We start from the raw sequence: 14,509 nt of genomic DNA on the forward strand, positions 1-14,509 counted from the left end.
CATCTAATTTAATGTGAATTCATGAAACTGCAAGTTGCTGGAAGAACTCTGAAAATGCTTGAAAGGTGATTGAAAAAGGTGTAAGAATCCAACAGATATCAGAACTTAACATACAACAATAACATAACAAAAAATTAAAGTAATCAGTAAGTATGGCTTAAAGATTGATGAAAATATTAAATCATAATATGGGAAGGTACAATATCCAGGAGCCATGTAAATAAAGTAAAATGTGTCACAACATTAAGCATTGTGGAGCTGAAGAAACAAAGTTTCCAGATGTAAGGGAACGAAACTTGTTTGATACAGAGTTCAGCAAAAATCACAACATCATTTATAATTTTTTCAGTGAAGATTAAATGGACAAATTACCATCCTGACTCATATCATCTATCAAATACTCAAATCAAATATTGTTCAGTCTTTCTGCAAAGAAAGTTACAGCTGTAATCATTCTAATTTTATGTGACCTGGCTCAAACTAAGGCCAACAAGTTTTAAAAAAACAACAAAAAAACAGCTGAAACAGCAGAATATCAACTCTTGAAAACATCAGAGGTGCATCTACCCCTTTCATCAAAAAGGCACATCCAAATCTGTTACTGTCAATAATTTTATTGTTGTGTCTTAACTCATAACATGGTGTTACTTACAATGGTAGGTCTAAAGGCATGACAGTGAACTTATAAATCAAAGTATTTCACTTCTTTTAGTTCAAGTTCACATGCAAAAGATAGAAACTGTCAAAACTGCCAACAACGAGAAGGATCACATCGTTCAACCCTTTCAAAACATATTCTGATTTCATTAATCTGTATCCGTGTGGACCTATAAATCAGGCTAAATTATGAGTTAGAGACTCAAAATAACTGCCTTTCTTTCAATTGGACGAGTATAAACAGCTGAATTCTGCAGCAGAGACTTAATACAAATGGAAAGATGTTAAGTCTCATCTATGCTGGGACGTTCAAACTGGATATGTTGAGCTGGATTGGCTACTTCAGTATGTTATTAGTGCAAGCTCACGTGAAACAGTGTCCGTCCACTTTAAAGCTGTTAAGAGGAAGGTGACACATTATGTATTCCGCACACACATAGCTAATGCGTTACGTACCTGGAGTCACCCGTTGGTTAATGGGGGACACGGTGCGTCTCCGGGAAGGGGAGGAGACGGATGAAAGCCTGAGTCACTGACTGGTGCAAACTGTCCCGTCCCACTCCAGCCTCAGTGCCCCGAAGACGCGTGACGTCAGTGCATTTATTGTCTCTGGACACCCGGCTTCCTCTGCGTGTGGCGTCACAGCCTGATGTACAGGATTCATACCGGCCGGGCTGCAGAAACACAGACGCAGTGGACAAATCAAAGTAAAGTGACGCTCTACTGATAATGATGAACTAATGTGTGGAGCAAACAGTCACACAGCAGAACACAACATTTATGCTGTCATATTTACACAAGATAAGACAATCAGAAGATGTTCATGTTTGAGTGTTGTTTGAAGAAACTGAGCAGGTTTAAAGATTAACAAACAACAGTTCAATTAAAGTAAACATTTAAAGGGTAACTCCACCATTTTATACATTAAAGTGTGTTTACAGGTCTCAGGGAATACAACTGCATGTGTGACAAAGGAGTATAAAGTCTTTGGTGGCTACAGAAGAAACAGCATTTAATCCCCAGTGATGTCAGTTGCATTGTGGGTAATGTAGGCCCGCCTATAACACTGGTGGACTCATTATGGACTTTTTTTTTTAATCAACAAAATGGATACATCAGAACCAGAGATTTTTATTGCATGCATTCTTCTTCCATTTTGAAAAACAGGCGCCTACATTACCCACAATGCAGCTGATGCACTAAAGGCAATTTAACAGATGACATGCAGCTTCCTCTGGAGCCACCAAAGGCTTCATACTACTTTTTTTATTTTTTTGTATACATACGCAGCACTACTCCCCAAGACCTGTAAACACACTGCAATAATCATTTAGTAAAACTTGTGGAGTCCCTTAAAAACAGTTCATAAAAAAGAATTTTACATTTAATTGTTAACTGCAAGGGTGTGAAGTAACTACAGTAGAGTTACTGTTATGTTGCTGTATAAAGAGTCTATAAGTCATTGATTCAGTTGTTTCTACTTGGTGAAACTTGAACATTTCCTCAACACCTGTTTTTTGAGGAGGTTATTGTAATTTTTATCCTTTACCATTTTTAACATCCGAAAATATTACATATATTCGTCAGACTAACCAGGACCAGCTTCAGTTACAATATATAAGGTCCTCAATGATCTACAGTAGATTCATAGAGACACCAGGCTTCAGCTGACTGTTGACAGATGCATCTTCTTCCCCATCATTCTTTTAACCTAAATCTGCACCTTCTCTGATTCCAGCAGCTGTAGTGATTGATTGGTAGCACGTTGTCCTGACTTGTGATTTTTAATAACACAAATTAACGACCATCTGTTAAAGTAAACAGACCTGCGCAGTATAAAGTTTGCGCTGAGGGCTTGTGCGTAATGCGCACACTTGGTAAAGGAAACAGAAGCTCCAACAAAAGAAACAGGCCGGCAGATTTTCACAGTTTGCTGCACTAGTATAAAGATCAGCACACTGTTCATTCATGTGGGCTGCGCTTACTCAACCTCGACTAACAGCTGTCTTCACTACAGCTTCATGCGTCTTGACGGAGGTTTTTATAACTCTACAGAAAATCAAAAACAGAACAGCCTGTTTTGGAGCGGGTGTCATTTTCCACATGGAAAAAGGTCAATATGTAATAATTAGATTGATATTTTGAAGACCTTTCTCCTTATTCGGAGCGGAGCGCAGTATAAAAGAGCAGCCTGGGCGTTATTGATTGGCTCATCCACCCTCAGTGAAGCTGAAGTCCGTGTGCAGACTCCCTCCAGCTATGTGCGTCTATCTGGGAGCCAATCCGTGGCACCAGTCAGACTCGGTGAGTCGCTTTAAGACTATCAGTGCCATGGCACCATCACATCCTCCGACCACTGGATCCTCTGCACTTTAGTGACAGTGCGCCGCTAGGGGAATCATTTTACGCACGAGCACCGACTGTCGCGGACTCTCCTCTCCTGTTGCGCCATGGAGAACTCCAGCCTGTTGGGTGGCGAAGCACGAAACGCTGGCTTGATTGATTTTGTTATGTCGGACACTTTGAAACAAGTTGTGGATTCTCCGGAGGACAGTGTCATCTCTGGATTCAGTAGTGCCATCTTCCTTGACGGCAGCAGATTCAGGACTGTCGGTGTTGCCGAGTTTATGGCCGCTCCGCCGACGGAATCCCCTCACCTGATGCCCGCCTTCTGGGATTCCCCGCTCAGTCACGGAATCAATGTGTTTGTGGGACTTGTTCTGTGTTTCACCATGCTGGGGCTGGGCTGCACGGTGGATGTCAGTCAGCTCGGAGAACATATCCGCAGACCCATCGGGGTGCTGCTGGCACTGGTGTGTCAGTTTGTTATCATGCCCTTGGTGGCCTTTCTGCTGGCTTTAGCCTTCTCTCTGGATGATGTGGCAGCGATGGCTGTGCTCCTCTGTGGCTGCTGCCCGGGAGGAAACTTATCAAATATCATGTCTCTGCTGGTGCACGGGGAGATGAATCTGAGGTAGATGTAATTCCATTTAGTCAGTAATAAAGGGAAGATGTAAAAATGTTTCAAAAGGTTTTGCACGTATTAGTCAGCAAATTACGCACAGAGATAACGGGACTTTGGTCAACTTTACGCATTCATTTATAGCTCTAAATCCGCCTCTAAAGTCAGTATTATATTTTTTGCCAAACTAACTACTACTGATCAGCTGTAATACAACCCTCTCCTCTCCTCTCCACAGCATCGTCATGACTATATCTTCCACTCTGCTGGCGCTCGTGCTGATGCCGCTGTGTCTGTGGATCTACAGCCGCGCCTGGATCAACACACCTGTGGTCAACCTCATGCCCTTCGGGGCCATCATCCTGACCCTGTGCAGCACCCTCATCCCCATCGGTTTAGGAGTGATACTGAGGTACCGCTACACGCGCGTGGCCGACATTGTTTTGAAGGTAATTTAAGAGCAAAGTTACTAAGTAAGTTGAATCAGTCAAATAATTAAATTTGGGGTCATTTAGACCGAGAGAGTACTTTCGGTGAAAGTGCCCCTTTGCGCAAAAAGCGCACTGCGTAATTTTCCTTGCCTTCCATCGATGCTGACCGCAGGAGCAGTGACATCAGCGGCAGTGTGTCAGGAGGAGCCCCTCCCTCCCAATCTGATAAAAGCCTTACGTGAGGGAGGGCCACATCAGTTACAATAGCCTGTGACGTTAGGCAGCAGAGATGCCATGATGGGGACTGTGGTCGTTTTTAGAGTCAAGACAACTTTAACTGTATGGCTTAAAATCACTTGCTTTCCTCAGAATGTGCAATCTTCACACATTGACACTCTTCACCTTTATAGAACTTTAGTTCTTTAACAGGACAAAAGTAGGAGATGCCTCAGAAAAAGCAAGAAAGATTCCTAATTCCTCTCCCAGGGTGCCCTCTATGAGAAAATCTGGCATATGTTCAAAAAACCTCCCTCATCCTGACATGTTGTGTCTTCCAGGCCTCTCTGTGGTCTCTGCTGGTCACCCTCGTCATGCTGTTCATCCTCACCGGAGCGATGCTGGGGCCGGAGCTCCTGTCCACCATCCCGCCCTCTGTCTACGTGGTGGCCATCCTCATGCCTCTGTGCGGCTACGCGGCAGGCTACGGCCTGGCCATGCTCTTCGACCTGCCTCCCAACAGCCGCCGGTCTGTCTCCTTGGAGACAGGATGCCAGAACGTGCAGCTGTGCACCGCCATCCTGAAGCTGGCCTTCCCCCCTCAGCTGATGGGAGGGATGTACATGTTCCCTCTGCTGTACGCCCTGTTCCAAGCAGCCGAGGCCGGCATTTTCATCCTGGCCTACAGGATGTACAGGAAGAAAGTCCTGCACAAACCTGACCCCATGGGGGACGGCGAGGACATAACATATCAGAGGTTTCACGACGATGAGGACTTTGACACATCCTATGGTGCCGTGACAGTGAGTGACCCAAACACCATCATGTTGGATCCCTGTCCCCCCGATCCAACTCCTGTTTAGTATGTAAGGGGAGCAGAATAAGAGATCAGGGAGGACTACGCAGGGAAATCAGAATGTTTATCACTGACCTGACTGCTGGGAAAAAAAAAAAAAAAGGTGCTTGATGTCATAAGCTTCTTCATTCAACTCATGTCTATATGGGATGAAAAACCTCATGATGTTTTAAACCATTGCTGTGTTACCTGTAAAGCACTTTTCATCAGCTTCACCTCAATCTGTGAACATCAGTACATCACACAGCTTCAGTTACACAGCGCTTTAACCTGTGTGTGAGTGTGTGTGTGTGTGTGTGTAAGAGAGACATGTGACCAACAGTTATTCATTGCAGTGCCAATTCAGTGTCTGAACAAAACAAAAGATGTACAATATGTGTATATTATAAACAAGTGTGTCAAGAGAATAAAGTGTATAGAAACCAAACTGAAGCTTGAACCTCTTCGTCACGTGTCTGCTGTGTTTGAGAAGAGACCAGGAAACCACACCTGGTGATAATCAGGCCTAATGGGGGGCTGCTGGTTTCCAATCTGTTTAAATAGCTACACCTACGCACCTTGGTTGGTTGAACACAATGGCGACGTATGGTGACGAGCCAGTCGACAGCTATTTCTATTCATCTTACAACCCCTACACGGGCAGATACCCCCGGTCTAAAGACACGGGCTGGAAATATAAAAGTTACCTCTCCCACTATGGCGACACAGCGGAGGCCTTCAACAACCACCAGCGCGCCCAGCTCAAGTCCATCTTATCTCAAATCAATCCAAAGCTCACCCCGAGGCTCCGGAAGGCCAACACTAAAGATGTGGCGGTGCAGGTGAACCCGAAGAGAGACGCCTCGGCACAGTGCTCCCTCGGCCCGCGGAGCCTCCAGGCCCTGAAGGGGGACCTGTGGCGCAAAGCGAGCCAGGAGCCCGCGACCCCCGGCAGCCCCAAGGCGGCCGGCGGTGTGCGGTACCCCCGCACCCTCGCTGTGTACTCACCCATCGCCTACAGGTGCGTCACCTCCTTCCTGGTCGACGAGAACAACAACGAGGAGGCCTCCTGCGGGGAGGCGGCGGCCGGAGAGCCGCCCGGGACGAAGAGCGACGAAAACCGGGCTGGTGAGGAGGGAAAGACCGCGAAGGTCCCAGACAAACGCAAAAAAACAAAATTCAAGCAACAGGTGACCAGTGAAAACATGGAGCCGGCGACCGGGGGGTCAAAGGGCAGGGCGCGCGTGCGCTTCCAGGTGAGATCCGTTAGGTGCTCAAGGGGGGTCCCTCCGTAACTGACAGGAGAGAGTTAGCCAAAGGTTAGCTTACCTGACAGTCTTCTGCTAAATGACACACCTTATAATTGTTAAGGTTAATTGTGTAATAAATCACATTTGTTTTTGGTTATCAAACTGTTTTTTCTTCCAAAGTAAATTGTAAACTTGCAATATTAGCATCTGGGCTAATTATGCTAACTGTAATGACATTTCTTAAGCAGCTAATGTCAACATGGCTTCCTATCCACATTTTCACTTGCTGACTTTTTTAAAATAATGATTTAAAACAAATAAAAATTACTTTTTGGGTAATGTAGACAAATTTTGCTGCCAGTTTGCTGTGCTAAGCTAACAGTCAGCTGTGGGTTAATAGATGGGTCGGTTAGCTAGTCATCACCAATCACATTTGATTGGTTACATTTATGTTGTAGTCAAAGAGTTCCATATGAGTCATTAACGAAATTAATACAGGAAGAAAAAAGTGGCTCTGATATGGAAAAAAAACACACTAACTTTGAAGTATAGAGACAATAAGAACTTGTACATGTCATTTTACTGGGACTTTAATGAGTTTTATTATTCATAGATATTTTTGTTGCGTGACAGAAAAGGAGCTTCATACTTTTTGGAATTTGAGTCAAAGATAAAACTGTAAATCAACAAACCTAAAGTCCCCAAAGATGACTTATTTTCAACTGTCAAACTGCACTTCCTGTTCAAAAGCAGTTATGTCCTCATCAGGTTTAAGTAAATTTAAACCTAAAAACTCATCCTCAATTGGCGTTTTTACGATGATCGTACATTAACGTGTTTTCTTTAACTTTTGAGATCACTTCTCATGATTGTTCCTTCAGTGAAAATAAAACTGAAGTTATGACGTTTTAACTTTGAGCAGACACATGATTTGGATATAAACCCGGCCTAAAATTAACTCTCTAAATCTAATTTAGATAATGTCTTTAAAACCATGTCTCACCAATTCACCACCAACTCCAGTAATTTCTCACATCTTTTTGATATACTACATTCCAGTCAAGATGCTCTGGAAAATTTAATTCCAGGTTTCAACTAACAGTGCAGATACAAACCAAAGATTATAAGTTTGGGCTACAATTGACAAGGACAATGTTGATGATCAGCAAAATATTTTAACATCTGGCCAAAGTCTGGAAACCTGATGTGAGGACCACAAAGAAGACCACTAAATATTTACTTCATCATAATAGTTAATACTGAGATGTTATGTTGAAGGGAGACTGAACAGACTTACCGACTTCCCTTCATTCCATCAGTTTCTGGAGCAGAAGTACGGATATTATCACTGCAGAGAATGCAATCTGCGATGGGAGAGCGCCTACGTTTGGTGCGTTCAGGGCACCAACAAGGTGAGAGCTTTATTTTTCTGCATGCAAGGTAACCCCAAGGACTGCAATAAATCAAGGGTCAATAAATATTAAATGTTAACTGCTACTTCATCTGAAATCTGGACAGTGAACAGTAAAAATTTAAATGGGTCCAGCTGTAAAATGGTATTTCATTGGTGGGTTCAATGGGCCTTTGAGTAATGTTATACCTGCCCTCACTGACGTGTGTTGTGTTGCAGGTTTACTTCAAACAGTACTGTAGGAAATGCCAAAAGGAGTTTAACCCATACCGTGTTGAAGACATCACATGTCATGTAAGCCCTTTTTTTTTTTTTTTTTTTTTTTTTTTTTTTAAACTTGCTTTTGTAAAATGAACAAACCTCTGATGTGTCATGACTAAACCCGAGCCCCTCTTCCTCCTAGACGTGCAACAAAGCACGTTGTTCCTGCGCAGTAACACAACGCCACGTTGACCCCAAGCGGCCCCACAGACAGGATTTGTGCGGCAGATGCAAAGGCAAGCGGCTGTCCTGCGAGAGCACGTTCAGCTTCAAATACATCGTCTAGGAGACCTCTCCTCTGAACTCTGCCCTGTAACACATCAGTACATGTCCTGTGAAGACACCTTCAACCCCACGCCACTGTATTTGCAGATGCAATACACATTTGTTTCAAATCTTAGTTTCATGCCTGTTTTGTGTTGATGAAATTTAATGGTAAGCATCACACACTTGACAATGTAATAAATGGTTACCTTGCACTGCGTACTGAACATTCTTTTTACCCAAACCGTCTGCTGAGGTCTTGTTGGCAGTGGAAATGGAGAAAAGGCAGCTAATGTATTACGTCAATGCTTCAATTTTGAAGGCTTAATGAACATGTAAGATGTAGCCCCACTAAACTCAGTCACGTCTCCTGTAGTTGAGGATTAATAGCAGATGTAAAAAGTCAGTATTAAGACTGAGGTTGGAACATGCTTTAGCTAAAGCACCCCAGGCAGTGAGAATTAACTGCTGCGGCACCCGTACCCCCTCGCCTGTTCATGTTTCTTCAGGTCTAATTTGTGAAGCACAAGATCTGTCACACTGTGAGCTGCTGAGAGCACAAACATGGATGGTGCATTCAAGTGTACCACATACTTTTGTGACCCTTGTTTATAGATATTAGACCTCAACAGATGTATAAGAGGGTCACGAAGCAACTTTATAATGCATTTATACAAAGTAAATTGTCTGCATACAACAGTATGTATTCTGTAAGGGCAGCTGCTGTGCAAACAAAGTAAAACATGTTTGCTATTTGCAGTGGTGGAAAGAATGGGAAATTGTACTTGAATACAATTGGTTACATTACTGATGTATTCAATAACAAACTACTGATATTGAAATAAGTACAAAGTATTCAAACACTTCTCATAGTTGCAGATGTTAATTTAAAAAAATGAACTTGGTACTCGTGATTTGAAAAGTAACTGGATTATATGTAATAAACAAGTACAATTACAGTTAAGTATCCCCAAAAGTGACTTAATTACAGTAATTTCAATAGATTTCGTTGCTTCCACTGCCTACAATTTGGGTCGCAGCCTACATTTTTAGTTTTACTCCAGATGCTGGCACTTCAATAATAAAGAACCTAAATGATATTAAAACTAGGGATAGATGGACAATCAGCCCCAACATTTTCAGATTATGTTGTGTCCAATTGTTAAAGTGAATTGGTTTAAACATTCAATACTGCATCATTCTGTCTGTCGTCACCTTACTGTGGTTTCATGTCAACACTGAACAATCTGAATGCTAAAATAAAGAGTAAGTTTGATTCAATGTAAACAGGACTGAAACAAAGTAGCAGAAAATGGAAATACTCAAGTGCAGTAGTCGGCCCCAAAAACCATCAGTGATCATGGAAACATAAGACAAAAGCTCATATTTAATGATTAGGTTTTTATTTATCCAGAGAGAAGGCTGGTATGTGAGTGAACAAGAAAAAAAAATGTATAATGCACCTCTACATTAAAACATCTTCCAGGTAAATAATATATTCATTAAATAATTAAGAACAGCATTCAAATGTACCAGACAAGCAGGAAAAAAAAGCTCTCTGAGGAATGAGTACAGTGACTGTTACAATGTGCCATGACAAGATTTCCAGAAAGCATTCAGATAAACGGTTTATGTCCTGCAGTCACAGCAGCAAGTAGGGCCATTCTGAAAGCACAGCGCAGCTTCAATGACAGCTCTGAGAACAGCAGCCAAATGTAGCCGAGGATGACGCTGCTTTGCGACGTGATCAACCTACGTGGACGAACACAAACCTTGGTCTCCCCCTTCATGAGGCTTCAAGCGGCGCCCATGCTGGGGTGACGTGCTAACGAAAAAGATCACAGTGGAGAGAAGGAATGCATATGGCTTGGCTGGATCGGCGAGGTCCGACAAGAGGCGGAGGCTGCATCAGATCTCCCATGCCGACACCATCAGGTGGGCTTGTCCCCAAATGAGCCCCGACCCCCGTTTTGCGAGACCACAGCCAACCACCAAGGCAGCCTTTGGGAAGTTTGTGAAGTTTGTGTGATTGGATGACGAAGGTGGAGCGGATCATTAATGACTCAGATCTGGTCTTGGCTTTCTCTCATCACATTAGCTTTATACATACATCCTATTCGGATGAACAGTGCATTACACAAAAGTACAAGGGAAAAATACTGGTTTTACACTATACATTTTCTAAAATATATACAGAGTAAAATAAGTTATGTTTCCATAATGAGTTGTAGCCAGTCTGCACCTGTGTGCAATTATATGCATTTTGTGTGTGAGCGTATACCAGAATATCCAATATATATCACACAGTTGAGAGTCTCTAAAGGCAGCTACTTATTTGGTTAAAGAGTGAGTTTTGCGTGAAGACCTGTTGAAGGGGACTCTCCTCTCAAAGCAGATCAATAAACAGATATATTTCTCTTTTTACACTCCCTGAAGGCAAACGTCTCCCACAGGGTTACATTACATGTTAAATATCCTAACATTTACAACCTAGGATGTTAGCTCTAATAAAAAATACATTTCTCAAAAAAATATTCTTGCAGTGCTTTTTCTCTTTCAAGCATGCTTTTGAAAACTTTTTTTAAACAAGATTTTTCTGTGTTTGCTTATGAATCTTGACGGCGTATTTCCTCACACACATGACACCTCCCTCTGGACTGTCCTACATGCTTTCAATAACACCATCTTCCAGCCCAGGGCTCCAGGAGACCACCGGTCGGGTCAGATCCAGCAAAGAGAAAACAAAAAATAAAAAAAATAAAAATAAAATAGTTACCATCCCACTGCGTCCTCTCTTATTCTCTCGCAGGCACACCACCACATGACTTATTGCAACTGAATTTTGCAAGTTGGCTTAGTCTGGGAAAAGATGTTAGCTTTAAGCATTCATACATGTAATAATATATTAAGAGTCACAGTTATTCCCACACATCCTTTAGCCCTTTATAGGTGGAGTCTCTCTCGTCCTCCTCTGAAGCCCCTCACTGTCTACCCTCTCTCTACAGCTGAGGTGAGGTCTGTGTAGAGCATGGGGGGATTGGGGGGTTATTTTTGTCCAGTCTAGTCCAGGCTTGCAGCCTGCAGTACCATGGGTTCACAGTCCAGTGCTGACCATGGTGGTGAGGGGCTGACAGGCCTGAGCCTGACTCAGAGCCTCACGGATCTGCAGGTTGAGCTCCATGAGGCGGGTGCTCGCCTGAGACAGGTCCCTGCTGGGGCCCACTACGGCCAAGCAGCCCGTCTGGCCCAACGTCTGGTGACGGAAGTAGATGTGCAGAAGGGTCTGGACTGCGTTGTCTGTCTCGTTGCCAAAGATATCGTTGGGCCACAAAGACCTATAGATAAAGGACAGACCATATGTTCAAACAAACATCTGGAAACTCCTCCTTCATAACCAGTTCTTTACACTGCTGTACTTTCTTGCTTTCTGGCATCATCAAAAATATATATTTCCTACCTCCACCTCCTCCAAACTCTTGCTTTTAGGATGATATTGATTACCTTCAAAACATCAGAAGCTGTAAGATAGCTAACAGACCCATTGCCCATGTCCCTTCCTGTCATTCCTGGTTATTCTATGGTCCAGATTAATACACAAAGGTGACAGAGCCTTTACAGTCTGGGCACTGGGTGCTTTGTGTTATACACATCTTTTCTGTTCCACTAAATTTAACCTACAGTTTATCAATAAACTCCATCAGACTTTATTGTAATAGTAGTACTGTGACTGAAATGAACAGAAGGTTAAAATAAGTATAATCTTTGTCTTTATTTAGCCAGTGTTGTTAGTTTCACTAGCTACAGCGGGTAATCGACAGCAGCTCATGATGAACAAGCCTGGTAACATACTGCTGCAACTAATGACTGTTTTCATATTAAAATCCAATTATATAAATTGCGATAGTATACATGGGATTATAATAAATCTGCAATGAGAGTGAGCACTTTTAAAAAGATGCAGGTTTCTGCAGCATGACTTACCAAATTGTCACCCCTCGATTAAAAGCACTAAAAGTCAATGTTTTGCATTCCTGCCGTTGAAATATAACGTCCAACTTACCTAAAGACTTTGACCTGTGTGATGGCAGAGCTGAAGTCTCTGGCTCTCAGAGTTTCAATCAGAGATTGGATAGCCGTCTCGGTGTTGGTCTGTGCAGTGTCTGACATACACACATCCTCTGGACCATCATTTCCTGTTTCTGCCTCCTTCAAACAGCTCTCTAAGATAGTGAGTTCTTCAGACATGTTGGTCACCTTGGAAACAGAGACATAAGAACGATTAATATCGCAGCACAAACTGCACATCACAGCACACACGGGGAGGTCAGCAGAATAAACCTACCGGCTAATTATTGAGTGGCATAGCGGACTCTGTCGCTCTATACAGTATGAGAAATTATTTAATTTCATTACTTTAATCTGATTAAAGCTCCACCAAGATGCAGCACAGAGAGGGATGGACTGCAGACCACACTGAGCAAAGCCTGCTTTAACCCTTCTGTCGTTAGCAGAACCAATGTTTGTTTCACAATAAAAATGTACTGCTACTTTTTGTACAGTATTATTTTAATGTAAAAGAAAAAAGTCTGACAACAATGGAAAAGAGACAGAGACAACAATCTATGGGAACAGGGCGCTTGTAGAATGATAAAATGTAATGCAATTTGTTTGTTCCCGACTCTTTGACAATAGAGATGGAACAGATGCAAGCTGCTGCTGTGTCACGGAGCCTCTGAGGCAAACAAACTCCTTCTAAATATAAAATGCATCTCAGACATGATTTATGATTTTTTACTAGAGGTGTCAATATTCACAAAACCCAGGATTCAATTTGACTTTCAAACTGAAGGTCATGTTTAAATTTAAAAAAAAAATTCAGCACTGCCATTGTTAGACTCAGTATATTTAAATTCTTAAAAAGACGGGGGTATTTTCCAACAACAGCTTGACTTCATCTTGGTGGCTTTTTGCAGGCTATAGTTAAAGGCTCAAATAATATTTACTACAAATGAAGCATCCGGAGTTCAACAAAAGATAGCACCCCTCAGTGATTCAAGAATAACCAACAAAAGAGGAAATTTGGTTTGTCTCAATGTTCATCTTATCAAATCTGTCAAAAAAGTTAGTAACGGATGTCTGAAAAAACTTCTCCAAATCTGTTTCTAGATTTTCTGAAGTTGGCAGGAGTAGAAGAAAAGAAATAAAAAACACTGGGAGAATCGCAGATTGAAACTGAAAGCTAATCTTGATCGATATTTGATATTGGATCATGACACCTGTAATCTGAATGCATATCCTTAAACCTTAAGTCAACAATGAATCCAGCGTGTTGTTCATCTCACCTCTGCCTCTCTCTTGATGGTGTCCACCCTGCTGATGAGCTTGCAGTAGGCCTGGAAGAGCAGCAGCAGCTGAAAGTGCAACTTATAGAGCCTGCGACATAACTCCAGCTCCTACAGAGTCAGAAACATGAAGAGAGTCATGCACCAGGTTAACACTACATCCTGCACTGAAATGACTCTGATGACCATATGATTAGACAGATGGGTATCCTGGGTTAGAGACGAGACGTGGTAAATGAAAGGGTTAACATGGCCGAGAGCAAAGAGTCATCCGGTGTGGGCCAGAGGTGAGTCTACCACTAGTAGAATTAGTCATGAGGTCTCAATTAGAAAACTATCCATCACCACCTCCTGTGACGCTCCCTACGGGCCACTGGGACCAGTACCACTGACTGGATGAACAATCCAAAGAAGTAGGTGATTACTAAAAGTTAAGACCCTAATCCAGGAAGAGGGAGAATAAAATGGTAATTTGAACAGATATGGGAACAATACACATGCAAAATGAAAGTAATCTTGCCCTGACAGCAACATAATCTCTCCACCCATCCTCTACCAACACAGGCACCCCATCTGAAAACATCAGTTAAGTCTTTGCTGAATACACTTCTTCATCTATCTGCAGACAGAATCAAAAATGCAGTACAAAGCAGTTAAGACGCTGAGTATCCAGGCTGGATGTAGCAACAGAACAAAAAAACAAAAACATATTGCAACGCAGGATAACGGTAAATGATGATTGGGTGGATGAGAGAGTTGAGCTGGGTTACATGACCGATCAGGACAGAGAAAGATATACAGAGGTGGGTGGGGGGTGGTGGCAGAGCACAGCCTGTGGTTGTCAACAGCGCAGGCATGTACAGAGAGAGATGAGATGATC

The 14,509-nt window shown here is 42.6% G+C and overlaps 3 protein-coding genes and 1 long non-coding RNA gene across 20 annotated transcripts in view; 2 read left to right on the plus strand and 2 right to left on the minus strand.

The window, feature by feature from the left end:
* Positions 1 to 1,118: 1,118 nt before the first annotated feature.
* LOC115590916 (uncharacterized) lies at positions 1,119 to 5,618 on the minus strand. Its single transcript, XR_003985853.1, has 3 exons — positions 5,563 to 5,618; positions 5,312 to 5,392; positions 1,119 to 1,331 (listed from the first exon to the last, which is right to left on the minus strand). It is a non-coding gene; the product is annotated as an uncharacterized LOC115590916 (long non-coding RNA).
* Positions 2,890 to 5,208, plus strand: slc10a4 (solute carrier family 10 member 4). The gene is made up of 3 exons (XM_030432399.1): positions 2,890 to 3,631; positions 3,858 to 4,068; positions 4,608 to 5,208. The coding sequence occupies exons 1-3, from the start codon at positions 3,108 to 3,110 to the stop codon at positions 5,127 to 5,129; spliced, it is 1,257 nt and encodes a 418-aa protein (XP_030288259.1). The 5' UTR covers positions 2,890 to 3,107; the 3' UTR covers positions 5,130 to 5,208.
* A 49-nt stretch (positions 5,619 to 5,667) lies between the features above and the next one.
* zar1 (zygote arrest 1) lies at positions 5,668 to 8,505 on the plus strand. The gene is made up of 4 exons (XM_030432400.1): positions 5,668 to 6,357; positions 7,671 to 7,763; positions 7,982 to 8,056; positions 8,166 to 8,505. The coding sequence occupies exons 1-4, from the start codon at positions 5,698 to 5,700 to the stop codon at positions 8,307 to 8,309; spliced, it is 972 nt and encodes a 323-aa protein (XP_030288260.1). The 5' UTR covers positions 5,668 to 5,697; the 3' UTR covers positions 8,310 to 8,505.
* A 1,167-nt stretch (positions 8,506 to 9,672) lies between these two features.
* The window catches only part of fryl (furry homolog, like), a 68,796-nt gene continuing 63,959 nt past the window's right edge, over positions 9,673 to 14,509 (minus strand). For all 17 annotated transcript variants that reach the window (XM_030434201.1, XM_030434202.1, XM_030434203.1 and 14 more), the window contains 3 exons: positions 13,630 to 13,740; positions 12,348 to 12,541; positions 9,673 to 11,622 (listed from right to left, as the gene is read on the minus strand). In XM_030434201.1, the coding sequence (XP_030290061.1) occupies positions 11,382 to 11,622; positions 12,348 to 12,541; positions 13,630 to 13,740 (546 nt within the window). In that variant the 3' untranslated portion in view covers positions 9,673 to 11,381. The remainder of the gene's footprint in view (positions 11,623 to 12,347; positions 12,542 to 13,629; positions 13,741 to 14,509) is intronic.

This window comes from Sparus aurata, chromosome 11 (assembly GCF_900880675.1).
Source record: "Sparus aurata chromosome 11, fSpaAur1.1, whole genome shotgun sequence".
Taxonomy (NCBI): domain Eukaryota; kingdom Metazoa; phylum Chordata; class Actinopteri; order Spariformes; family Sparidae; genus Sparus; species Sparus aurata.